The sequence below is a fragment of the Dothidotthia symphoricarpi genome (assembly GCF_010015815.1).
Source record: "Dothidotthia symphoricarpi CBS 119687 unplaced genomic scaffold P153scaffold_32, whole genome shotgun sequence".
Taxonomy (NCBI): Eukaryota; Fungi; Ascomycota; class Dothideomycetes; order Pleosporales; family Dothidotthiaceae; genus Dothidotthia; species Dothidotthia symphoricarpi.
In genome coordinates, this window is record NW_022985039.1 from 122,361 (window position 1) to 145,685 (window position 23,325).

Below are 23,325 nucleotides of genomic sequence, written 5' to 3' on the forward strand. Positions count from 1 at the left end.
GAGATGCAAGTTCTACTATACGAAATGTGGGGTCCTACCCCGCCATACCTATCTTCAATTATACCCCGCCATTGTCTCACTCAATCCTTTGTTTGTTTTCCCATATCCCGCAGCAAAAAAACAGTCCCCGTGAATAGCAAAACACGTACTTGAACATGACGTCCGCACGTGCAGTCCCCGCAGAGGAAATTGACCTGACTTTCAAATCACAATACACGGGTCAGTCCATCCGCACGAACAGCAGCTCCAACGCCTCCAAGCTAACACACCTCACAGACCTCATATCCGCGCCTCTCGGCTCCAAGGTCCTCTCATTCAGCGATGAGTGGTTCGCCGCCGCCTCCAACCTCATCACACCGGGCCCGCCGATCCAAAAACCCGGCGTCTTCGTCCACAGCGGCGCATGGTACGACGGATGGGAGACGCGGCGCCACAACCCCGAGCCCGCCGACTGGGTCGTCCTACGCCTCGGGACCGCGAGCGGCAAGATCGCCGGCGTAGAAATCGACACGACCTTCTTCAACGGGAACCACGCGCCCGAAATCGCCGTCGAGGGCGCCTTTCTCCCTGACGCCACACCTTCACAGGAGGAGCAGATAAAATCCGCCGCATACACGGGCTGGGAGACGATTCTGGATAAGCAGGAGTGCGGCCCCAGCCAGCGCCACGGCTGGCTCTTCGATACTATCACAGAGAAGGCTTACACGCACGTCCGCCTGCTCATGTACCCCGATGGCGGCATAGCGCGGTTCCGCCTGTACGGCTGCGCCGTCCCCGTCTTCCCAGCCGATACATCCGCCGTGTTCGAGCTCAGCGCCACGAACATGGGCGGCGTAGCCGTGTCGTGCTCAGACCAGCACTTCGGCTCAAAGGACAACCTACTACTACCCGGCCGCGGCGTCGACATGGGCGACGGGTGGGAAACGAAGCGCACGCGCGGCGAGCACGTCGACTGGACTATTGTCAAGCTCGGCGCCAAAGGCGAAATCGATCACGTCGTTGTCGATACCGCGCACTTTCGTGGTAACTTTCCAGGGAAAATCCAGGTCTTTGCTGGCGCGTTTGAGACCGATCCGGCGCATGCGGATCAGGCGTGGGTAGAGGTTCTGGCGCCGCAGCCTGGTAAGCCGGATGTGGAGCAGGTGTATAAGGGGGAGTTGAAGCAGGTGGAGGGTAAGGCGTATACGCATGCTAAGCTGGTTATTATTCCTGATGGTGGGGTTAAGCGGTTTAGGGTTTTTGGGAGGAAGGTGTGAGGGGGTATGTGATGGGTGTTTTGTGGTATTGGGGAGTTTATTAGAATATAGAGGTTTAGACAATCCCGTTGTTGGGCATACTTTGCTGACGCCATGCGTTGATGTGACGTGGTTGCGGGAGCCGTGAGTCTGATGGGATGCTAGGTAGCGGTGCTGCATATGCCTTTTCAAAGACAACGCTCACTCCACGTTATCCCAACCTGCGCAAAGTCAGCAAACCCCCCAAGCGAAAAGCGATGAAACGGGACCAAAAACTCACTCCAAACCGTCAACCGCGGATTAACCTTCGTAACATTCACCCTATACCCCACCCTAACCACCACGTCCCTCCCCCGCGCATCCCAAAACCCATACCGCCCAAACACCGGACTCCACTTGGACCCCGCATCAATCCTGCGATCATGCTGCATCCTCTTCAGCACCTGCCCCTCCGGCCCCGTACCCTGCTTCCCCGTCTCATAATCGATATTAATACTCTGGCACCGCGGGCAATTATGCGCCATGACCATTTCCACGGCGTGGTTGATACGGATACTGCCCCAGTAGTCCTCCTCGTACGGCTCAAACGCGCCTGAGAGCACGATGTTGGGGCGGAATTTACTCATTTGCATTTCTGAGCCGGGGGGGAGGCGGGAGGATATGTCGGCCAGGGAGGTCTGGGAGGTGATGAGGTAGGGCGCGCAGTCTGCGAAGGTTATGCTGTGTTGTGCTGTTTGTGGGGGGCCGCCTGTGAGGCGGGTTAGGTAGGGGGACGCGAGGGGGATGTATTTGTGTATGAAGAGGGAAAGGGGAGTGGGGTCGCGGGGCTGCATGTCTTGGAATAGGACGGCGCGTTTGTTCGCGCCGAGGTACACGAGCACGACGTCGAAGCCGAAGCAGGAGGAGAACCAGGCGTTGTGTTCGTCTGGCATTTTCAGGGCTGTGACTTTACTTTCGTGGAGTTTTACGTCGAAGGGGGGTAGTTTTTCGGTGTTGGGGGTTAGGGGGATGGTGAGCGTTTTTGCCTTTTGTGCGTCGCCGTAGGCGCGGTAGGTGATTGTTATTGTTCCGCTGGTGGTGTTGTGGCCGGTGATTTCGGTCAGGAATTGCGTCATGGCTGGGTAGCGGGAGACGGCCATGTTTTTGTGCCCCGTGGGCGTGACTTCGAGGAGCATGAATGTTCCTGTGCGAGTCTATCAGATGGTGGGCACGGGCCATGGGGTTGGCTGTTGGTGGTGGACATACGGTCATGTTTGAAGCCGTATTTTGTGCCGACGGCTTCGGTGAGTTTGACGCCTCGCAGGGATTTGATCGGGTAGACGTATATCTGCGGATCTGTCAGTGGTGGTTGGTGTTGTGGTTTTGTGGGGTAGGTGTACCTCGGATATCGTCATTGCAGTGAGGTTGTTGACGAACGGACTGAGCAAGTTCAACAGCTGGTAGACACCCACTGGAATGAAGATGAAGGCTGTGATGAGCCAGAATGGCGATATCTTTTCGATTTCGGACTCCATGGTGATGGTTAGTCGGTTGGTTGTGGATTGTGGGGGTTGTTTGACGGGTCCTTTTTGCACATTGGCGTGAGGTGTCGTCCCACGTGCGCCCTCCAAGACATCGTACTGCAAGAACTAACTCTGTTGTCGATGAACTAGCGTTTTAGACACTTGCATTTGCAAAGTTATGGAATGGAGAGCTGTCAAAATAACAACAAGTATCTCAGCAATTCATGTGCAAGTTCAACTTTCTCTCAACCTGGGCCGGGACTTGACCAAGACCTTCTGGGCATTGTTTCAGTTGTTCATCTGACGTCGAGTCTACAACCAGACATATCCGAGTTTCATCCATGCCATGTTCCATCGCACGATTCCATTTGTTCGGAGAGAGCGATGCCTTCTGGAAACACGGCTATCCGAAACACAACGCAGCGGTATTGATTGGCTGGGCATAGGACTGCTAGAAGGGAGGTACCCGGAGGCAAAGCGGGCCAGGACGTAGCCGCTGCAAGGCACGATGATCTACCGAAGCAGAGACGAACCGCAACGGAAAAGCCGGAATATTTGACAGCTTCAAGGTGCCTTTCGAGCCAGGATGTGGCCTGATGTCATATGCGAGCGGGCCAGCGGTTGGTCGAGGTGATGGAAATAGCAAGTGGCTGTGCACCGTTCGGCTCAGCTTGGTAGCGCTTGGCCGACCCGCCGGTGACGTTGAAAGATGGGTGAATGCCCAAGCAGTCGCAAGCCTCAAGAAGTTGCCCATCCACGTGCGCCTTGTTCTTGTTCGCTGTATACATTCGTCGCGTGGTTTGTTTATTAGTGAGCTTCTTTGTCCGCCACGTTCTTGCGAGTTCTTTCTACACGAGACTCGTTGAGCGCGTCAGGCGCACGCCTAGAACACCAAGTCACCTACAGCCGCCTTGCCTTACCTTGCCTTACCTTCGCTACCTACACCTCGCTCAAGGCGTTACGTAACCACGTAATCACAATATACTGCTTTTATACACGTCACTGGCTACCACACGAACGAAGCGCGACTGTTCACGGCGCCTTCCGAGGCTAGATTTTAAGCTCGTCGCGGAGCCTACTCTCCTACTTCACAGTCACACCGGGCGCGTAGCACAAACACCAAACATGGCAGGAAACGGAATCATGCGCAGGAAGGACACAACCAAGGGGCCGCCGCTGCGCATTCTATCGCTAGGTATGTGCCAGGATGTCATGGCCTCTTCGACATGCAAGTACTAACACGCGCTGCAGACGGTGGAGGCGTACGGGGGTACTCGATGCTCATCATCCTCCAGGAGCTGATGCACCGGACGTTTGTCGAAACAGAAGGCAGGGCCCCGAAGCGCAACGAGATACCCAAACCATGCGACCACTTCGACCTCATCGCGGGCACCGGCACAGGAGGGCTGATTGCCATCATGCTGGGGCGGCTGAGGATGGACGTTGAGACATGTAAGAACGTCTATGTCCGCATGACGAGAAAGGTGTTCGAGACGGACAAGACTTTCGCCGGCATACCCTACCGATCGACGCTCTTCAAGGCCTCGAAGCTGGAGGAGGCCATCATGGAATGCGTGCGGGAACACACCATCTACGACGACGAGGGGAACGACACCAGCAACCACATGGGATCCTCAGCGGATGTCCGCACCCCGATGACGCCTGGCAGCGCAATGGCTGGGCGCATGCAAAGAAGCGCCAGCACATCGAGCAGCTACAGCCAGATCGGCACCACGCCCGTGAATCTGCGCATAGCTGCGATGAAGTGGGGAAATCCACATGCCATGCTGTATGACAATCGCGAAGAGCGCACAAAGACGTAGGTAGATTGCCTGAACAAGCGAAATGATTTACTGACGGTCGACAGCGCCATTACCGCCGTCTACAAAGGCTCGAAAAAGACTGGCACAGGTCAGATCCTCCTGCGGTCCTACGATTCTCGCAAAGAGGCTGCCGTGGAGCCCAACGCAACCATCTGGCAGGCTGGACGTGCCACGTCTGCTACCGCCTTGGCATTCAAGCCCATCCAGATCGGCCAATCCGTCTTCCTCGACGAGGGCACGGGAAAATACAACCCCGCGCCTATGGCTCTTGACGAAGCGGTCTGCAATGAGTGGCCTGGGCGTGATGTTGGAGTCTTCATCAGTATTGGTACAGGAAAGCGACCGGATGGCACAAATAACCAACAACATCTCTGGTGGGAAGGCTTCGTCTCGGGCGGCATAGGCGACTTTGCAGAGGCCAGGCGGCGACTGATACAGAAGATTGAAGACTGCGAAAAAACGCATCGCGAGATGAAGGACCACCTTGCCAAACGCCATGTCAACCCCGAACACTACTACCGCCTCAACGTCAACGTCGGTGTGGGCGAATTTGGAATGAACGAGTGGAATGCCCTGTCTGAGATCAGCACTAACACACGCATGTACCTGTCTGAAAAAGACGTGCAAAGCATGACTCTCGATGCGTCCGCGAAGATTGCGCGGATTCACTTTGCGAAGATACGGTGGGAGCGCGCAGAAAAGGGTCAGCCTCCCCTTGTCAGCGGCCAGGCACCGCTCAAGCCTCTTCCCACAATCCCAGACCCATCACCCATGGCCATCGAGCTACCAGCCGACGAAATCACACCAGAATACTATCATGCCCAGCACCCAGTCCAACCCCACGGAACCCACCTGACGCCCATAGACCATCGCCGGCCCTCAGACAGCGACAAATACCTCGCCGTCTCCTCAGACGAGTTCCCCCAACCCGTTACGAACGACATGCTATCGCGACACTCGGGCGAGTTCACTTCCCCCGGACGCCGCTCGGGCGAGCAATTCTCCACACACCGCCCAGATTCAACACAAGGCTCGCCACGCCTGAGCTTCGAAGACCGATTCTCAAACGTGCCGCCCAGGCCGCCGAAAACACCGTTTCAGGATGCGGAGAGGCCGCCGCCGCTGTTCTCTGCATCGCGCACTTCGCCGCCCGCGGGCTCGCCGTTCTCGAGACCCCCGCCGGGGGCCCCGTTGCCGTACCCTGATACGGATGAGCCGCCGACTGTTAATAAAGCTACGAAGCCTGACTACTCGCGGTGAGCGTGGGTTGTGTGGTTGGATTGTTGATGGATGACTTGGTGGGGAGGCCGTGGTGATGGCCACTCTACTGAACGATGTGACGAGTAACGGCCTTGACATGTACGAAATCGTCTGCTCTGCTTCTGGACAACCCTGTCTCTGAAACCCTAGTGGTTTTGAAAAACGCCCACCAACGCCTGCTTTGTCCCGCCTTCTGGGGAGACGGCCACTATGTGTCCGGCGAATGGTCCTTCTTGCCTCGAGCTACGACATAGTGTGCACGATGTGGCAGTGTGGATTTTGGATTTTGCGCCCGCTTGTTTTTGGTGTGGAAGGTTGCTCAGATACCCTTTTTAGCTCTTTATTTCTGTTTTTGTGGTTCGAATATTATCACGTTTTTCACGTCGTGTTGCGGTGTCTTGGTGATGGGGGTTTTCGCCTTTCATGTCTGTGTCAGTGATGTGTCGCTAGGCATGGATATGAAGTCAGTCATTCTCTCAGTTGTCTACATCAATATAGCTGATGGATTGGATTTCATTACAGCATGGCATGGCATGGCATGGCTTCAGCGCCATGTGATACCCCCTTCTTCTGTTAAATCCCAATGCACAAATTCCAACTCCCAACCCGCAAAGCAGAACGCCGACAAACCACCAAGCACCGGTTTCGCGCCAGCCCACGCATCACCCCAAGACAAGGCAAGGCAAGGTAAACGCATCCTAGATCTCCATCTCCACCTCATCCTCATCCCTAACTTCATCCTTAACCTTGACGTTCACCATACCCTCTTCCTCCTCCTCATCCTCTTCATCCTCCTCCCGCACAACCTCCTCGCTCTTCTTCTTGCGCCCGCGCTTCGCCGGACTCGCACCCTCCGCGGCACTAGAGTTGGCTTTACGCTTCCGCGGCGTCCCCGTCCCCGTCCCCACAACGCCCTTCTTCGGCGTGCCCTCGATCTGCTGACCCGTCTGCAACGCCTCAAGCTCCGTCTTGAGCGTGCCCTTGAGGCGCTCTACCATGCGTTGGCAAGCGATTACTGAGCGGCCCTGGGGGCGCGGCGTGTTCTAGAGGGGGGTGTGAGTGCGGGGGTGGGTTGGAGGGGAGGGGGGGACTGTACGGCGTAGTCGAATTTCATGCTCGCGTTGTCGATGAGGGCGAAGAGGTAGGTTAGCTGCGTGGGGGCGTTAGTGGTGTGTGGTGTAGAGGGGTGGGGGGGGGGAGGTGCGTACGCGCTCTTTGTCGGTCCAGCCTGTGGCTGCTTTGGCTTTGGGGGTTTCGGCGGCGGAGGACATTGTTGTTGGGTGGTGTTGTTGGGTGATGTTGGGATGTGGTTGGGGATGGGAAGTTGGTTGGAGGTTAAGGGTGGGTGTGAAGCTGGAGTGGGTTTTTATATTGCGAGAGAGAGTCTTTATTTCACTGTTTCCTTCTGTCTGATTCGGGGTGCCGATCATTTGGCGTGAAGGTGAGGGTGAGGGTGAGTGTGAACAGTGGGATCAACATCAAGATAACTGTGACAAATTCATTTGTTTCGATTCATGCTCATGTCTGGTTCAAGCCCTTTGCAATATCTCCTTCCATGGATATATGCCAGAACAAACGTGAAGCATCACCACCAAAGAAACCCAGAAATCAAAGCAAATAACCCCCCATTCGTGTAGTGCATCCACCAACGAACGTCGCTCAGCACCACCCAAATCCCTCCCCATCCAAGACTGCACAAGCATTGCCCCACAACCAAACCCCGAGCCATCGCTTCCCAGCAACTCAGAAGATCTCATCATCAACACCATCCTCATCCACAACCTCAGGCTTGATATCCATCTCAACCTCCAGCTCCGACTCGACGACAAGATCAGCCTTCTTCGCACGACCCCGCTTCTTAGCAGGAGTACCCTCAGCATCGCCACCCTCGTCAGCCTTCGCCTTCCGCTTGCGCGGCGTAGCATTCTTCTTCGGCGTCGAAGCAGCAGTAGCAGCGCCTTCGAACGGCACGCCGGCTTTCATGGCGTCAAACTCGGGCTTCAGAGTCTTCTGCAACGCCTGGATCTTCTGCGAGAAGCCCGATGCCGTGCGACCCGGTGGATATGGGGCGCCCTGGTACCGTGTTAGTGTGTGAATCCGACGGTTTGGGGAGCGGCTGAGATGTACCTTGAAGTCGAGGGCGACGCCGGAGTGCTCGATGACGTTGAGGAGACAGACGAGCTGGGGAGAGTTAGTATGTGGATGGGTGGTGTGTAGTTGGTGTATGAGTACCAGTTCCTTATCATTCCAACCCTGGCGGACGCTGGCCTTGGCCGTCTTGGTGCCGCCGTTGTCTGACATGATGGATGTGGTTTGGATGCGGGATGTTGCTGCTGGAGCGGAGCGGTTGGTTTGTAATGTAGAAGATGGGTGGAGTAAAGAAAGATGAGAGATAATTGGAAGGCGGGGGATCATATATGGTAAATGAGCTCAGCTATACGGTTCGAAAGGTATGGATATTATATTTGCCTTCACCGTGATGTCTCTGGGAGAAGTGATTGCAATACGGTGAAGGTGAGGTTGTTTTCCAATACATGACCAGATCACTGCGATGAAACTGCAAGCTACTATCTTCTCCCCAAAACGAAAGTCCATAGTGAAAACTCAAGTTGTCCAGCATATTCGTAACTTGCTGCTAGCCCAATATTCCCAAGCATCTTGAGGACATCAATCTGAGAATGAAAAGATACAATGAAGTAACAAACGCATTTAAAAGTCCTTACTATGTGTGTCGGATTCGCTCGAGAAACGTCCTACGCGATGTGACAGGTTGTGTTGGAACTGGCAGCTTTGATGTTCCCCTGGCATTTTGACCGTGGCATAAAGCCGTGATATGTGAAGCCATCTCAAAAGGAGGAAACAGTTCCCACTTCAGCCACTCACAGCATCAAAACGGTTAGCCCCTCTAGTCCAGATATCCATCACACAGACAATATATCCGACGGTTCAGCCATGACACTCGAAGAAAAGTTGCTCGCGCCCGGGGGACCATCTCTGAAAAGTCAGTGTTTTCTATGCGAGAAACATCCTGCCAACACCAGACAACTCTACCACAACCCAACGTACACCCCGTCCACAACACGATAAAAGCACACCCCAACACACAACCCTCCAAAACCATCCATACCACGCATCAAACAACCACTACAGCACGCACGATACTCACCATCTGCTACACCTACCCAACCCTCCGGCATCGGCGCATCGAACATCCACACTCTCATGAAGCCTCGGTCCAACGGACTCTCCTCCGTGAACACGCCCAATACACCACACTAGTTAGGTCGCGTGCAGTTCCAGCATGCAGCCAACCCGCTACACATGCATGTGAAGGCGTGGTCGGGTGGGTTCGGGGGTAACCACGCGTGGAGCCGTTGAGTGGGACCTGCATATGTAGATGTAGTTGTATGTGGGGTAGTTGGGGAAGGAGCCCGATCGCGAATCCAACCCGATCGATGATGAGTCAACGACTATGGGGTTCGGACTATTGGAGCGGTTGGAGAGAGGAAGAAGGTAGGGGTTATCTTGTGCGCGAGTAAAACCTTGGTTGTGTGATTGAGTACGGAGTGGGAGAATAAAAAGCACAAGAAGTTGCAAAATGCGCGAGAAGTCTCACGTAGGCTGAATTGGTCACGTAATCCTTCTCAGCTACTTGGAGAATATAGTTGTGGACAGACATTACAGTTGTATTTTGTAATGGAGGATATGTATCAGGGTATCGAAGCTATCTACGCTCGAGGAGCAGTTTTCCGTATCCCGGAGCCAAGTCTAAACTTTTTGATCGTGAAACAATGCAGAGACCCAGGCCGTAACCCATGACGCCAAAGATGGAAGAAGTAATCATTACAAGTGAGATACACCGCTTGTGACGTCGTTGAGGTCTGAGTTTGAGCCAGACGCGACGAGATCGGCGCCCTCATCTTCGCCGTTTGCGCGCTCGTTGAACGGGTCGTACATGCTCTTCTTGATGTAAGCGTCGAGCTGCTCATCATCGAGATCTCGTAGCTCGGTTGCACGGTCAACGCCGTTCTTCTGAGCGGTGCGGATAACACCGCGCGTGACTGTGACGGATACTTCACGAATGCGGCGGATATCGGGGTATATCCAACCATCGGCGACTTCCTGCTCATTGAGGGCAGTTGAAAGTGATTCTGCCGATGCGTAGATCATGTCTTGTGTAATGGTTTTGGTCTTGGACAAGATAGCACCGAGTCCAATACCCGGGAAGACATACATGTTGTTTCCTGACATGTTGTTAGTCACATGCAAAAAAAGGTGTGTTTATTATGAGCCAAACGTACCTTGACCGGGTGTGAGATTCTTGCCGTTCCACTCCATCGACGGGAATGGAGAACCTGAGGCGAAAAGGCAGCGGCCATCAGTGTGGCGGACCGCCTCCTCGAATGTGCACTCAGACTTGCTGGAGGGGTTGGAGAGGGGGAAGACGATAGGCCTGTCGTTCAGCTTGGCCATCTTCTGAAGAATTTCCTTGTTGAACGCTCCACCAATTGTCGACAATCCCATAAGGATCGTAGGCTTGACAAAGTCGATTAGGCGGGCAAGGGACTGATATTGGCGACCGTTGTTATCATCGCGAGCAAAGTACACCTTGTGGTCGGCGAGCTTGTCGCCACGGTCCTTGGTAACAAGACCTTGCGAGTCGACGAACCAGAACTTGCGACGAGCCTCTTCTTCTGTCAAACCCTCCTTGATGAAGAATTCGACAATTTGCCTAGCGACACCAACACCAGCACTGCCGGCACCGAGGAAGATGGCCTTGTGGTCCTTTACAGGCACACCAGATGCCTTGACGGCGTTGATGAAACCACCAACAATGACCGCGCCGGTGCCTTGCACGTCGTCGTTGAACATGCTGTATTTGTGCTGGTAGCGTTGCAGGGCAGGGAAAGGGTTCTTGAAATCCTCGAACTGGATAACGATGCTGTCACACGATCAGTTTCCCGAATGGCTAGAACTTGCGAGGTACTTACTTTGGCCACTTGTCAGTGAGGGCGTCCATGAGCTCGTCGAGGAACTCCTTCTCTTCCTCGGCGGACACCTTGGGGACCCTGGAGCCCATGTACAAGGGATCCTCTCGCAGAGCCTCGTTGTTTGTTCCCAGGTCAAGGCAGAGAGGCAGAGTAGCATCTGGCTTGATACCAGCGCAGGCAGTGTAGAGAGACAGCTTGCCCACGGGGATACCCATGCCATTCACACCCAGATCTCCCAGTCCCAAAATACGGGAGCCGTCTGTGAGGACGGTGATCTCCACATCGTGGGGCCAGTTGTCGAGGACCTGGCGGATATGGCCACGGTCGCTGTAGGATATGTACATGCCCTCGGGTTGTGTCCAGATTTCGTGCCATCGTACGCAGGCCTCACCGACGGTCGGGGTGTAGATGAGGGGTGTCAATTCCTATGCATCTGTCAGCCAAGCACTTTTCTAACGCTTGAAAGACTTTTTGTACCTTGATGTTCTCCGACAACAGTCTGTAGAAGAGGTGGCAGTTGGTGGCCTTGAGGTGGACAAGGTACTGGAACTTCTCGATTGGGGTCATCTTCATAGCCAGGAGCCTGATGCCTGCGAAGTAGTCAGTAAGTGCACACCGCAAGATGCTGCAGAAGACTGACATCGTTGAGTCTGCACCTCGAAGCTCTCAACGGCAGGCGGGGTGAGACCGTAAGTCTTGAGATGTCTGCGCACACTTGTCGTGTTGGATGAATCATAATCACCGCTCCTGCGATCTGGTTTAGTTCCTGTGTTGTCTTAGAAAGAGTAGGGCAACGTACGTGGTGCTCAATTGACGAGGCAGTTCTGGGCGAGTTGCTAGAGACATATTTGTTTCGTTTGCTACGGAAGCCAACGATCTGGTGAAATGAGGATAACGGGAAGGAAAACGTGTTTGGCGGCCCAACGAGGGGAATGAGGCTTTTAAGAGCCGACGAAGTTGCATTGGACGTTTCGTACACCGCGGCGATTGAAGATTGGATGATGAGAACGCACGTGAGTTTATGTCGTTAGTACGAATTTGGCCACACGTTCGTTCGGAAGAGGTCGGAGTACAGTCTGCAACGACTCAGCAACCTCCCGACTTTACCTAAGCGAGAACAATGCTCTTTAATAACTAGGAGTCTAGAAGGTGGATGCAGAGTCTTTTCAAAGACGTTTAGCCGGAGGCTTGCATGGACGCGTGACGAGAACTGGAGCGTTCAACGTCTATCGTCGCCAATCGTGTTGCTCATGCAGACATCAAACGATGTCCGACTGATAAGCGGAGATCATCCAGCATCGGAAGTAAATTTTGGACCCATCAAAGTGCATGCGGTGTGGTCGTACGCTGACAAGCAGACGTCGGGACGTGCATTGAGTCCTTTTCGCGGCACTATGCCGGGAAACGGGGCTTAGATGCGTAGGCAATATTGAGCATCAATCATCAATCACGTAATGCAGGATGCGCCGTTAACGCCGAGATGCGCGTTCCGAAGCTCTGTTCCCGGCCCATCCTAATCGATCGACTTGCAGCAGAGGCCGAGCGAGTCTGTCAAGATGTGCACTTTGCTTGTGCAGGGGCGGTTCGACCCGACGCTGATCGCCTCGCGGGTGTGGGGAACTCTAGATTTGACCAAGACAAGCATTTGGTCTTCTCGGGAGGGAGCATCCTTCCAATTGTTTGGCCTGGAATCTCCACCGGTTCCATTTTGCGACAATGATCGAGAAGTTGTGGAGAGCGCCAGAGTCTCCAAGGCGGAGGCTTGTGAAGATGAAGTAAAAGCATAAGCGACAGACGTCGAAAGCCATGCACGCGTCCCGATTCTGTTGCGAACTGTCAACAGTTTCAAGAACTGGGTCGAACAGGGCAAACGATGTTTCTTACTTGTGGCTTGGCTTGGCCTATGACGTCCGACTGATCGTCATAATGAGCACGCGTCTCGAAATCCATAGGTTGTTTATCTAGGACTCCGCACCTGAGCCGCACTTCTACACTACCACACGACCGTCGAGATGTCTTCCTGCTTCGGTTTCCGCAAAAGCGATGATGATCATCAACCGCTGCTCCCCCAGTATCGCGATGATACGGTCCTGCAGGTACTACATCACGCGCAGAGCGATTGATTGAGCTCCTGCTGACACGTGAAACAGAGGGAGGTCCACCAAAAGCTGCATTCGTACCAGATGATACGTGCGCTGGGCAAAGGTTTCATGCCCTCCAATGAGCAAGCTACCATCAATCTACGGAGCTTGCTGGCCGCAGACATCCTCAATCCCGAGAACTCCGATCTGAGCGACTCTGGGCGTTTGCTCGTGAAGTTCACAAAGCAGTGGCTCCACCAATTCATCGATCTTCTGCAGCACAAGAACAGCGAAGACCAGATTCAGGATTTCCTTTGGTACTTGTCCAAGTCAAGGGTCTCAGTAGACGTGGAGGACATTGCACGTCGCACAGTCCGGTCAAAGGCAAAGGCAGACGCAACCGCAGGTCAGTTGACTCCCACGTGTGGGAAAAAGCATCGCTGACACGTGAGAAGCCTACTCAAGCCTGCAGACCGTGGGATCTTTACTACTCACAAACTCAGATTTCCGCGTCTTTCTGGGTGACCTAAACGTCATCGGCCGCGAAGTTTTCAAAGACTCTGCTTTCACGCTATCAGAAGTGGCAAAGAAAGCTGGAGAGCAAATTGAACCTTCAGAAGCAACACAAGTAGCATTGAAGGAGCCGGGTGCGGATGCCAGCATCGTTACACCATCTGCCGGAGACCTCAATGGCGACGTCGCTGAAGTTGCTCAGGTTGTTGGTTCGGGCACGGTCCAGGTGCTCAAAGAGGCGGAGCACAGTCTGGAGGATAAGCTGACCGGAGCAGAGGGCGACTCTTTGCTGTTCCGGTTGAAGAAGACGGTCACGAACTTGAGGCAGAAGCGGGACTACTCCGACTCTGTTTCGACGCTGGCCTTGCTCCTTCAACGATATGCCAAAGCCTACTCTCGCATGGCAGAGGACGCCATCACCACTGTTCAGGAAGACGTTGACACGAACCCAGCTATGGACAGGGCAGCCAAGAACTTTTGGACATTCTTGAGCTCTTTCGGTGACAACGGGGAATGGAAGAAACTCGAAACTTCCTTCCACAAAGTCCTGGAGCACTCGAGGAAGGACCCTGAATTTGAGGATCTCCTCACCGATATTGGCAACTCGCTTCAGAAGCTGTTGACTGACCCCGACTTCCTCGACCATGTAGACGAGAAGTTCCAAGAGCTCCGCAAGAAGTCTCGTGGCGTAGGTACCGATTCTTCACTCCGCAAAGATGTTGACGAGTTTTTCGGACAAGCTCAAAAGACTTTTGTTGCTGTGATGCACGATCAGGATATTGCGAAACTCATCAAGACGTCTTTGAATCTCTGGACCATCCTTTCTCCCCGATACGCTTATGCCAACAGCGAGCTGATCCAAGATGCCATCAACGTCTTCGTTCCCCTCGGAATCCAGATGATCCAATACATTCCGATCCCCCGCCTGGAAATCTCGACTCCTGAGATTGACATTCTTCTTGAGAATCTCATCTTCGAGCCCGGAAAGACTGTGAACCACACGTCGTTCCTTCCCTTCCGCTTCAAGGTAGAGACGTACAACGACTTTGAACTCCGCAAGGCTCGTTTCCGTGTCGCGTCCAAGGTGACATCGAAATTCACCATCAAGATTGACGGGCTTTCGTTCCGCGCCGACGAGATCGGTTTCCTCATGCGCGCACACAAGGGCCTTCTACGCCTCGCAGATGAAGGTATTGCGTCCATTCAACTCGACGAACGCGGTATCGACATCCATCTCGACGTCGAGATCGCAAAGGAGCGCCAGGAGCAGATTCTCACCCTGCGCGATGTCCGCGTGCACATCCACAAGCTCTCCTACACTCTGCGTAAATCGAAGTTCAGTCTCTTTGGATGGTTGCTCAAGCCCCTACTTCGCCCCATCATCCGCAAGGTCATGGAGAAGCAGTTGGCGACGGCTATCGCAGATGGTATTCATGCCGCCAACCGTGAATTACTCTTCGCACGGGAGAGGCTACGAGCTACTAGGATCTCTGATCCTGATGATCTCAAGACGTTCTTCAAGGCCATCATGACTCGCCTGACGCCTGAGGATGACCCTGATCTGTACACGAGGGTCGGTGTTGCGGAGCCGGGCAAGGGTGTCTTCAAGGGCAAGTATGCGCCTGGTAGTGTGGTCAAGCTCTGGGAAGAGGAGGGCGCTCGCGCTTCGGAGAGAATCGATGACTGGGACGAGGGTGGCTGGAGGAACGACGTGTTCGACCTGCACACCATGATGCTTTGAGGGACGAGTTTGTTTCGAATATCGAGATTTCCTTGCTTGGGAACAATGGGACAAAAGGGCGTTTTGCAATGATATGGATTTCGGTTCTCGATCGCCAGCACGCAGTACATGATACCTCAAATTGTAGTTCAGATAGCAACATAATGTCTCAATGAATATAACATCTGCAATATCTGTCTCAAAAGCCTGAAGAGATCCTTTCATGGTTGATACTTTTGTTCATTCCTATCCCACCCTGCAACGCCCCACTGAGGAAATCGTAACCCCTACAAATTTCCAACAGCTTTATAGTACAACACAGCCCAAAGCTTTTGGAATATCACTAGAATCGCGTACTTCAAGGTCCTCCATCTTCGACGTGTATACGTCCACAGCATCCCCACATCGCCCCAACGCGGCCTTTCGAGTTACCTGTTCGATGCTCGATCCAACTAGAACGGAGGCAGCCAGAACTGGTAACCGCCGTTCTTGGTGCGGAAGACGCTGAGCAGGAAGCTGTACATGCAGAGCAGCACGGCGCTCCAGAGGAAGACGGCAAACTGCTGGGTCTTTGCGTCGGCGATACGAGGGACCTTGAGGGCGAGGGAGATTGTTGCAAAGGCAAGAACGCCGTCTATCAAATCGGTTAGCAGATGTTGCATTTTGAAACGGCATGGTGACGTACAGATTGCAGCAATGATCTGCGACTCGAGACCAAACTGGTTGCTGAAGCCACCGGCAAAGTAGCTGATGCCACCCTTGCCGTCGCCTGACACGTATGGCGTCTTCCTGATGTGGTTGAACATGTGTCCGCTGGTGAAGAGCAGCACGGTGATCAGACTGACTGCAGCCCAGAGGTTGCGGTTCTGAAGAATGGGGATGATGTAGGGCGAGGCGACTGCGAGGACCGTGATGCCGCCCAGGACGGCGGTGGTGACGGAGATAAGCTTGACGTAGTTGATGGGGCGGGAGATGGAGGGCTTGGGGACGTCGCCGGGGACCTGGCGCGAGATCCAGGCATGGACCTGTTCTGCGGATTGGGGGCTGCTGTGTGTTAGGTGGTGTCTATGTTGCTTAGGGCGAGCTGTGCTTACCCGGCTGTGAAGTCGAAGCGGACGGGCTGCGCGTCGGCCTTCGCGTTGGGGCCAACCGTGGGGTGGAAGTAGAGCAGGACTGGGGCAGTTTGGAGTTGCATCTGTTGAAGCGTGTCAGCGCACATGTCCGCTGCTCGAGACTATGGCATCTTCCATACCGACTGGAAAGTGTTCTTTCCGTCCACAAAGTCCAGAGTGCCAAAGACCAGCCTGCTCTGCCCATTCTTGTCGCCCTTCACCCAGCTCTTGCCCAGCAGCAGCCACTCTGGCTGAAAGTCCCTGCACAGCATGCAATTGAATCGCGCATCGAGGGCCGTGAGCAGCACCGCAACCGAGTAGTCGCGGGGTGCCTTGGTCAGTTGCGCGTAACTTGCATCATCGAGCTTGGGCGGCTGGCCGGCGGAGAGGGACTTGGTGCGGAAGTCGCTGAAGCGGTCGCCGGTGGATTTCTTGGCTGCAAGGGCCGTGAAGGGCAGCAGCGAAGCGGTGAGGACCTGTAACCACCGCATTGTGTCGGAGTGAAGCTTTCTCGTGGGCGTGGGGAGCTCTGGTGGGTGCTGGCCTTGATGCTTCGTGTCCTTGACGTTCGGAGGTCGGGGGTGCGTAATGCGCTAAAGTGGCAGGGATCCCGACGGGCAAATGCAGTGAGCGATGAACGTGTTGATGCGGTCCTAAACGGTAGGGAATTAATAAGCCGGTATGAGGGCCTATCTGATGTAATTACTTATTTATGGCTAGGTAACTTTGAAATGTGTATCTTCTTGAAAGTCGCGGATTGTCTTGGCAACGCACTCCCGGTGTTTTGTTTACTTCGCGTCCCCCGAACACGCGCCCCATCACCTACAACCTACAGCTCTTACGCATCATTCAACAGTACATTTAAGCCATGGTCGCCGTCTTGGACTCTGACATAGACATCGACTACGAGATCAAGGATGTGAGTGCAATTGCGCGTGACGTCCGAAGTCCGAACTAGTCTTGGCTCTCCTCACGCACTCTGCGCTTGCACCACCCACTGACCCCCGACTCCAGCTCCGACACTCGTTGCGCACCGCCAGTCTCGAACTCAACCTCGAGCGAAGTAGGCATTCAGTCGAGATTGTTGCCAAGGACGAGGAACTACGGAAGCTGCGAGTGAGCAAGTGCCTCCTGCACGACGACAACAGCGACCTGCACGAACAGCTTGAAGAAGAACAGACCCGTTCGGACGAGTTGGAGAACGCGCTCGACGAAGCCCTTACGCAGCTCGACGAACACAAAGCTGAGGGCGAGGCGGCGCGCAACCAGATCAGGACACAGGCACGAGAAGTAGCAAACCTCAAGGTAGGTGCATCTATCTTTGCGCGAATGGATGTGGAGCTGACGCGCACAGGCCGAACTCAAGGCTCTGGAGAACGCCACCACCGATTCAGACAAGATACTTTCGCAGAAGCTCGCATTCTCCCGCGAACTTTCATCTTTACGCCCTGAAGTCGAACACCTACGCGCACAGGTCGAATCGAATCAGGGACTACTGGCCGAGAAATTATTGTTACAGCGCCAGATGTCGACACTACAAGTCGAACTCGAAAACGAGAAGCGAACAGCCGCCCGTGCCACGGCGAAGCAGGGAAGGAAGATGGAGCAGGATGACGAACTTCGCGCTGAGCTGGAGGAAGTGCGCAAAGAGCTTGCAAAGGAGAAGAAGGATCGCCTGAAGACTGAATCATCGCTCTCAAAAGCTGAACAGGCGATGGAGAAGGTGCAAGCCGACCTGGAATCTCAACAGCAAGTAACGGAACAACTGCAAGCCAAGATGGAAAAGCTCTCTAAAAGAGAAGGCGGCAAGGCAAGCAAGCGGGACGAGGCCCATGAGGCTGAACTCGAGGAACTGCGACAAGAGCTGGAACAAGAAAAGATCGCACGACAGAAAGCAGAGAAGGCTGGCAAGAAGACCAACGACCACAATGCGGAAATCGAACAGCTTCGACAGGAGCTCGAGGAAGAGAGGCGCGAGCGTCAGAAGGCGGAGAAGACATTCAAGAAGAGCACTCAGCCGGACGATACTCAGGCTGATCAGTTCAGGAAGGAACTGGAAGAGGAGAAGCGCGAACGCAAGAAGCAGGAGAAGGAATATACCAAAACGTTGGCTGAACTGCAGGGCCGCAACACTATCCTCGACGACAAGTTGAGCGCATTCCGGGAGAAACTGCGTTCGACAAAGGAGAAGCTCAAGGAGAAAGAAGCTCAGCTTGAGAAAACGGACAGGGCGCAAACTGCACCACCCGTCAAAGCCACAGCAGGCGGAAGCATGAAGCCTCCGAAGAACCCTCGCAAACGAGTGGCTGCTACTGCCGAACCGGAGACGTACCTAGGAACTCCTGGAGAAAGCTTTGCGGCGAAGAAAATGAAACGCGCGACCTCCGTGTCTGCCGTCGGAGACACATCTACCTTTTCGTTGACGCCCTTCCTGAACCGCACTGCCAACGCAGCACCTGCGAGTCCTATCGTTGAAGAAGAGGAGGAGGACCAAGACGTGTCGATTCAACCCGCACCGACTCCCACCGCACCACCCAAGAAAGTCCTTACGAAGACTATCCAGCCTAAAGTGAAAGCACTTGCGCCATCATCCTCGGACAAAGCCAACGCGAAGCCGCGCAAGAAGGCAGCCGCGCCATCCCTCGACATCGTCGCTGAAGAAGCATCTGAGACCTCCCACCCCGATCCCAAACCCAGCTCCGACAACGCGCCCAAGACCATCCCGCTCAAAGACGCCGACGATGGCCCGTCCACGAAATCCAAGACCACGGCGCCAAAGATCAAGCCCCGCAAATCCCTCATGTCATTCGCAAACTTCACCGAGGAGCCCGTCGCAGAGAAGAAAAAGAAGCGCAAGCTTGGCCCTAACGCGGGTAAGACGCTGTTCGATGATGAAGATGTGGAGGATGCTGCGCCGCTGAAGCCTGTGGGGAGTAGTAAGGGCTTGTATGCTGCCAGGGCGTTGGGTAAGAGTGTGCTGGGCAAGGCGGGGCAGAGACCGATTTCTGGCGGGTTTAATATGCTGAGTGATGAGGGCTTTGCGTTTTCGCCGCTTAAGAAGGATAGGAGGAATGCGAATAGCATACTCAAGTAGATGGGGTGGGGGGGTTGGATGTGTGCATGTGGTGGGTGGGTGGTTTTGCTACTGGCGTTGGCTTTATTTGGATACTGGGATGGCTGTGGATGTACATATATATCATTGATCTACTGGTTTTTCGAATCTACTTTGTACATCAGGCGAGCTGTGTGAGCAAGAATCATTGATTGTGTCGACAGTTTTTCAAGTGAGTGTCGAGTCCAACTCCACCACTTCGGCAGCGGTTAACCACCATCTACTCAAGACTTTCTGGTAGCTGTTTCAGCGAAACGAGAACGTGCTAAGAAAGAACTACTTCCTGAACAAGTATACAGTCCCTTAGTATCCCTTCTCCAGTTCAGAAACACATCGTTCTCCTCCCATTTTCTACCTATACCTGGGTGGAAAGGTGTTAATCTTCTGCGATAGATAGTCTGTATCAATGAGTCTTCAATGATTCTAGGTTTCAAAAATTCAAAATTGGCCCAAAATTAATAAGTTTGTGGGTATAGAAAAGAATGACTTATGAGGGCGGTGATTAATACTTATGTGAGTGGTGGTTAATACCCATGTGGGTGTTGGTTAACCGCTGCCCATCACTTCAGGGCGTGTATCTACCCCTGCCAGCTTCCAAGCTTCCAAGCTTCTGGAAGACTCGCGGTCAACCTTACCAAGCCATATCGTGGCAGAGTCGCAAAAAGGCGTTTGTGCGCGGCTATATGCGGCGTGGTAAGATGCTCAGAACCAGTAGCATGACCGCGCCGCTTGACACTATTCTCTCTTGCTGACTCGGGCGTTGGGGATAGCCATGACTGCGATGCCTGGCGCATATGGTTAAAGGTACTGAGGCATTAGCCAAGTGAAGGCCTGAGGGGCAGTGCAATTGTTCGTTGATCGTTGATCGTTGATCACGAAGCTCACCGGTAGTGTGCCGTGGATGCGCGGAATACGAGGAGGACGCTTGACAACTGTACGAGAGGAGAGGACTTGGGAGTTACAAGGTTGGGAGGAGATTTTTAATGCTCTTTTTGGCAGGGAGACATCATCTTGCATATATTTAATTTGTTTACCAGCATCGTAGGAAGGATTCGGCATCGGATCTTACCATTCTAATACTGTACATGCGATGAGGCGAGCATTGTCGCTAGACTTCAGCCGCCGATTAGGCCTCAAGGTTTAATGTCCGTGCCGCATCTTTTCTCGTCTCCGCGCTCTCCTCGCCACATCTCACTTAGGGCTGCCCTCGATCTTTGAACAAAATGCCAGGATGTGCACGGCGCGTGACGCTCAGAAGCGCGGCAGTAAGGACGGTATGTGTGTGGTAGGCGACCGAATCTGCCTCGATAAGAGAAAGTCGATACGTCACAAGGTAGGGCTTGCACCAGTGAGGGATGCGTGAAGGGCAAAAGTCCCGTGCTAGCCGACCTGTGGGCTGCGGGCGGGAGGCCTTTTCGTGGTTTGCTGTGCAGATCGGCGTGGCGTGAGAGATGCAGAGGTAATATGATGAGATGTTTGATTGTGAGTTTTGAGAAAATTTTGATGAGGGATTTGGGTCATGGTGGCTGGGGCGAGTGAGAGAGAGAGGCGACTTGCGCGAACATGCTCTGTATTCTTCATGCGCGACTTTCGACTGGAACGCGATGCCAAAAGCTCTCACCGTGGTGACTGCGTTGATGCTCGAACGTGATGGAACACAGCCCCGAGCAGGGCGGGCGGGGCCATGGTCCAAGCGCCATGCATCAGGCGCAGGGTAACGACTAGCTTCCCCGCAACTACTCGTCGTCGAACATATAAACACTCGGTGCCTTCGACAAAGCTAAATCATGAATTCTATCCACACTCACGATTCCAAACGAAACACCATCATAGCAGAATCAATCGCCTCTTCTACGCGACCCATCCTTCATAACAACCCAAGCAACACAGCAACTATGAGCGATATCAACGGCAAGGCACCCGTCAATGGCTCTGGACCAGCTCGCCTCAATGAACCGCTCGTCAAAGTCCAACCACCTCGTCGTGAGGACTTGCAGCCCTCATATGCAAAGGTCATCGAAGCAGATGATGCTGATGCGGACACGCACGGCTGGTATGGTGGAATGGTGAGCTCTTGACGTCAAGATATACATATATCGCCACATCTAACAGCACCACAGATCAACACACTGGGAGGCATAATCGGTACTCTCGGGGCCATTCCATGCTGTGTCGTCTGCCCCAACCCCTACAAGCCCGTGAACCAGGGCAATGTCGGTCTGGTCACCAAGTTCGGCCGCTTTGCGCGCGCCGTCGACCCAGGTCTCGTCTACATCAACCCGCTCTCCGAGCAGCTGGTGCAGGTCGACGTTAAGATCCAGATCGTCGAGGTGCCCAAGCAAGTCTGCATGACCAAGGACAACGTCTCATTGCAGCTCAACTCGGTCATCTACTACCGCATCACTTCGCCACACAAGGCGGCGTTCAGCATCAGTAACGTCCGTCAAGCACTTGTTGAGCGTACGCAGACGACGCTCCGCCACGTTGTTGGCGCAAGAGTCCTTCAAGACGTCATCGAGCGCCGTGAGGAGATTGCCGCATCAATCCGCGAGATTGTCGAGGAGACTGCTCTTGGCTGGGGTGTCGAGGTCGAGTCCATGCTCGTCAAGGACCTCATTTTCAGCCAGGAGTTGCAAGATTCACTCTCCATGGCCGCCCAGTCCAAGCGAACCGGTGAAGCAAAGATCATCGCCGCCCGCGCAGAGGTTGAATCAGCGCGCTTGATGAGGGCCGCGGCGGATGTCCTCGCGTCTGGCCCTGCAATGCAGATCAGATATCTTGAGGCGATGCAGGCGATGGCCAAATCCGGCAACTCGAAGATCATTTTCATGCCAGGGCCAGCCACTTCAGGCAATCTTGATCTAGCTAGGGCAGTGGTCGAGGAGGGATCGTCTACGCAACATGTTGATCCGATCCAACAAGCAGTCAACACGCGTGTCCTTGAGGAGATGTAATGTCCAGTTCTCTTGCCAAAAATCTGGTCCTCAAGGCAGCGGTAGCATAGGCGTACAGCGCGATTCTACGCCAGCGCAGATCCTGGAGCACACATGATGAGGAGGATGACGACAATACCCGGGGTCCTAACGTTTGCCTTGCTCTTATATTTCCTTTTCCTGTATTCCTATCTTTTTTTTCCTTACATGATGAATGATTCCGTGCCTTCTTTTGGGCACAAGATTGGATGGAACACATACGGTTTATTGCTCTCGGCTTGGATTTGCTTTTCCTCGATACCCTACTCGCGAGCGTTCTGTGGTTGGCAGGCGCTGGCTTTTGCTGTTGGGTTGGATGGTTTTATGCGCTAATGATAATGTTACGTTATACTCATATACACATATACTCTACTCATATTTACATCTTTTGCGATGTGCTTGTATGCTTACGAGTTGCCGCAGTCGCCGGCCGTGCTTGGTCGAAAACACTGAGAATTCAGGCTACAGGAAAATTTTCCAAACAGCTACATGGACACTTTTTGGAAACCTATGTGCAGGAAGCAAGACTTGTATACGCCTGACTTGATCTATCAATTGTCTTCCATTCTCTTCCTTCTCGTTCTTCTACAGGCACGCTACCTAACTTATCAGTCTTTACATACATATATATCTTTGCTTACGCCTTCTTTGAGACACGCAGAGGTAAAGCGAGGTAAGGGGAGCGGGGTTAAAGTGTAGTTATGCACATACTCTATACAGTGAAAATCCTGGATAGTCGATGAATTGCTTTTCTGTACGTGTATTAGGAGGGGGTGGAAGGTGTGAGGTGATGTGGGAGGAAAAGGAGATAAACATCCTCCTCATCAGCGTCGGTGTCGTTTGTTCAAAACGCCTGGAAGAAGCAAGAACGACAACAATGTAGATATTTTCCCTTTCTTCCTTTCTGTCTTCAAGTTCGCATTCCTTTTGAGTGGAAACTAGATGCCTACTGCTATCGCGTTGTTTGGTTTTATATCATAGCACACACTGTCTGTGGTATTCGG

The 23,325-nt window shown here is 53.7% G+C and overlaps 10 protein-coding genes across 10 annotated transcripts; 5 read left to right on the plus strand and 5 right to left on the minus strand.

Annotated features, from left to right (window-relative positions):
* Positions 1-155: 155 nt before the first annotated feature.
* P153DRAFT_303991 (Allantoicase) lies at positions 156-1,256 on the plus strand (the record flags this gene model as incomplete). The annotated part of the gene is made up of 2 exons (XM_033664556.1): positions 156-219; positions 277-1,256. The coding sequence occupies 2 exons, from the start codon at positions 156-158 to the stop codon at positions 1,254-1,256; spliced, it is 1,044 nt and encodes a 347-aa protein (XP_033517792.1).
* Positions 1,257-1,436: 180 nt separating this feature from the next.
* P153DRAFT_380140 (uncharacterized protein) lies at positions 1,437-2,749 on the minus strand (the record flags this gene model as incomplete). Its single annotated transcript, XM_033669908.1, has 4 exons — positions 1,437-1,456; positions 1,516-2,418; positions 2,481-2,562; positions 2,615-2,749. The coding sequence occupies 4 exons, from the start codon at positions 2,747-2,749 to the stop codon at positions 1,437-1,439; spliced, it is 1,140 nt and encodes a 379-aa protein (XP_033517793.1).
* A 984-nt stretch (positions 2,750-3,733) lies between these two features.
* Positions 3,734-6,022, plus strand: P153DRAFT_164811 (FabD/lysophospholipase-like protein). The gene is made up of 3 exons (XM_033662280.1): positions 3,734-3,932; positions 3,989-4,556; positions 4,605-6,022. Exons 1-3 carry the CDS (start codon positions 3,863-3,865, stop codon positions 5,818-5,820), a joined length of 1,854 nt encoding a protein of 617 aa, XP_033517794.1. The 5' UTR covers positions 3,734-3,862; the 3' UTR covers positions 5,821-6,022.
* A 496-nt stretch (positions 6,023-6,518) lies between these two features.
* Positions 6,519-7,176, minus strand: P153DRAFT_352286 (uncharacterized protein; the record flags this gene model as incomplete). The annotated part of the gene is made up of 3 exons (XM_033666378.1): positions 7,029-7,176; positions 6,917-6,970; positions 6,519-6,863 (listed from the first exon to the last, which is right to left on the minus strand). Exons 1-3 carry the CDS (start codon positions 7,089-7,091, stop codon positions 6,519-6,521), a joined length of 462 nt encoding a protein of 153 aa, XP_033517795.1. The 5' UTR covers positions 7,092-7,176.
* Positions 7,177-7,499: 323 nt separating this feature from the next.
* Positions 7,500-8,269, minus strand: P153DRAFT_371720 (uncharacterized protein). The gene has a single exon (XM_033669327.1). The coding sequence runs from the start codon at positions 8,233-8,235 to the stop codon at positions 7,564-7,566; it is 672 nt and encodes a 223-aa protein (XP_033517796.1). The 5' UTR covers positions 8,236-8,269; the 3' UTR covers positions 7,500-7,563.
* A 1,237-nt stretch (positions 8,270-9,506) lies between these two features.
* Positions 9,507-12,002, minus strand: P153DRAFT_371722 (uncharacterized protein). Its single transcript, XM_033669328.1, has 6 exons — positions 11,611-12,002; positions 11,452-11,558; positions 11,289-11,401; positions 10,812-11,236; positions 10,122-10,762; positions 9,507-10,064 (listed from the first exon to the last, which is right to left on the minus strand). Exons 1-6 carry the CDS (start codon positions 11,655-11,657, stop codon positions 9,664-9,666), a joined length of 1,734 nt encoding a protein of 577 aa, XP_033517797.1. The 5' UTR covers positions 11,658-12,002; the 3' UTR covers positions 9,507-9,663.
* A 450-nt stretch (positions 12,003-12,452) lies between these two features.
* P153DRAFT_371723 (uncharacterized protein) lies at positions 12,453-15,329 on the plus strand. The gene is made up of 3 exons (XM_033669329.1): positions 12,453-12,907; positions 12,962-13,298; positions 13,348-15,329. Exons 1-3 carry the CDS (start codon positions 12,824-12,826, stop codon positions 15,144-15,146), a joined length of 2,220 nt encoding a protein of 739 aa, XP_033517798.1. The 5' UTR covers positions 12,453-12,823; the 3' UTR covers positions 15,147-15,329.
* Positions 15,230-16,751, minus strand: P153DRAFT_371724 (uncharacterized protein). The gene is made up of 4 exons (XM_033669330.1): positions 16,378-16,751; positions 16,220-16,320; positions 15,811-16,169; positions 15,230-15,759 (listed from the first exon to the last, which is right to left on the minus strand). The coding sequence occupies exons 1-4, from the start codon at positions 16,726-16,728 to the stop codon at positions 15,578-15,580; spliced, it is 993 nt and encodes a 330-aa protein (XP_033517799.1). The 5' UTR covers positions 16,729-16,751; the 3' UTR covers positions 15,230-15,577.
* Positions 16,752-17,571: 820 nt separating this feature from the next.
* Positions 17,572-19,386, plus strand: P153DRAFT_164928 (uncharacterized protein). The gene has a single exon (XM_033662281.1). It carries the CDS (start codon positions 17,763-17,765, stop codon positions 19,329-19,331), a length of 1,569 nt encoding a protein of 522 aa, XP_033517800.1. The 5' UTR covers positions 17,572-17,762; the 3' UTR covers positions 19,332-19,386.
* A 1,361-nt stretch (positions 19,387-20,747) lies between these two features.
* Positions 20,748-22,588, plus strand: P153DRAFT_371727 (uncharacterized protein). The gene is made up of 2 exons (XM_033669331.1): positions 20,748-21,415; positions 21,470-22,588. Exons 1-2 carry the CDS (start codon positions 21,137-21,139, stop codon positions 22,301-22,303), a joined length of 1,113 nt encoding a protein of 370 aa, XP_033517801.1. The 5' UTR covers positions 20,748-21,136; the 3' UTR covers positions 22,304-22,588.
* Positions 22,589-23,325: the final 737 nt, after the last annotated feature.

What these genes read in the sequence shown, in the direction of transcription:
- P153DRAFT_164811 (XM_033662280.1), top strand. Translation starts at nt 3,863, where the DNA reads ATGGCAGGAAACGGAATCATGCGCAGGAAGGACACAACCAAGGGGCCG. An exon ending in GCTGCGCATTCTATCGCTAG is followed by an intron (nt 3,933 to 3,988) that starts GTATGTGCCAGG and finishes CACGCGCTGCAG; the next exon opens with ACGGTGGAGGCGTACGGGGG. An exon ending in CGCGAAGAGCGCACAAAGAC is followed by an intron (nt 4,557 to 4,604) that starts GTAGGTAGATTG and finishes GACGGTCGACAG; the next exon opens with CGCCATTACCGCCGTCTACA.
- P153DRAFT_371720 (XM_033669327.1), bottom strand. Translation starts at nt 8,235, where the DNA reads ATGATCCCCCGCCTTCCAATTATCTCTCATCTTTCTTTACTCCACCCA.
- P153DRAFT_371722 (XM_033669328.1), bottom strand. Translation starts at nt 11,657, where the DNA reads ATGTCTCTAGCAACTCGCCCAGAACTGCCTCGTCAATTGAGCACCAC. An exon ending in CCTCGTCAATTGAGCACCAC is followed by an intron (nt 11,559 to 11,610) that starts GTACGTTGCCCT and finishes ACCAGATCGCAG; the next exon opens with GAGCGGTGATTATGATTCAT. An exon ending in GAATCTCACACCCGGTCAAG is followed by an intron (nt 10,065 to 10,121) that starts GTACGTTTGGCT and finishes ACAACATGTCAG; the next exon opens with GAAACAACATGTATGTCTTC.
- P153DRAFT_371723 (XM_033669329.1), top strand. Translation starts at nt 12,824, where the DNA reads ATGTCTTCCTGCTTCGGTTTCCGCAAAAGCGATGATGATCATCAACCG. An exon ending in GCGATGATACGGTCCTGCAG is followed by an intron (nt 12,908 to 12,961) that starts GTACTACATCAC and finishes CACGTGAAACAG; the next exon opens with AGGGAGGTCCACCAAAAGCT. An exon ending in AAAGGCAGACGCAACCGCAG is followed by an intron (nt 13,299 to 13,347) that starts GTCAGTTGACTC and finishes ACACGTGAGAAG; the next exon opens with CCTACTCAAGCCTGCAGACC.
- P153DRAFT_371724 (XM_033669330.1), bottom strand. Translation starts at nt 16,728, where the DNA reads ATGCGGTGGTTACAGGTCCTCACCGCTTCGCTGCTGCCCTTCACGGCC. An exon ending in CGCTTCGACTTCACAGCCGG is followed by an intron (nt 16,170 to 16,219) that starts GTAAGCACAGCT and finishes AACACACAGCAG; the next exon opens with CCCCCAATCCGCAGAACAGG. An exon ending in GCAGATCATTGCTGCAATCT is followed by an intron (nt 15,760 to 15,810) that starts GTACGTCACCAT and finishes CCGATTTGATAG; the next exon opens with ACGGCGTTCTTGCCTTTGCA.
- P153DRAFT_164928 (XM_033662281.1), top strand. Translation starts at nt 17,763, where the DNA reads ATGTCGACACTACAAGTCGAACTCGAAAACGAGAAGCGAACAGCCGCC.
- P153DRAFT_371727 (XM_033669331.1), top strand. Translation starts at nt 21,137, where the DNA reads ATGAATTCTATCCACACTCACGATTCCAAACGAAACACCATCATAGCA. An exon ending in ACGGCTGGTATGGTGGAATG is followed by an intron (nt 21,416 to 21,469) that starts GTGAGCTCTTGA and finishes ACAGCACCACAG; the next exon opens with ATCAACACACTGGGAGGCAT.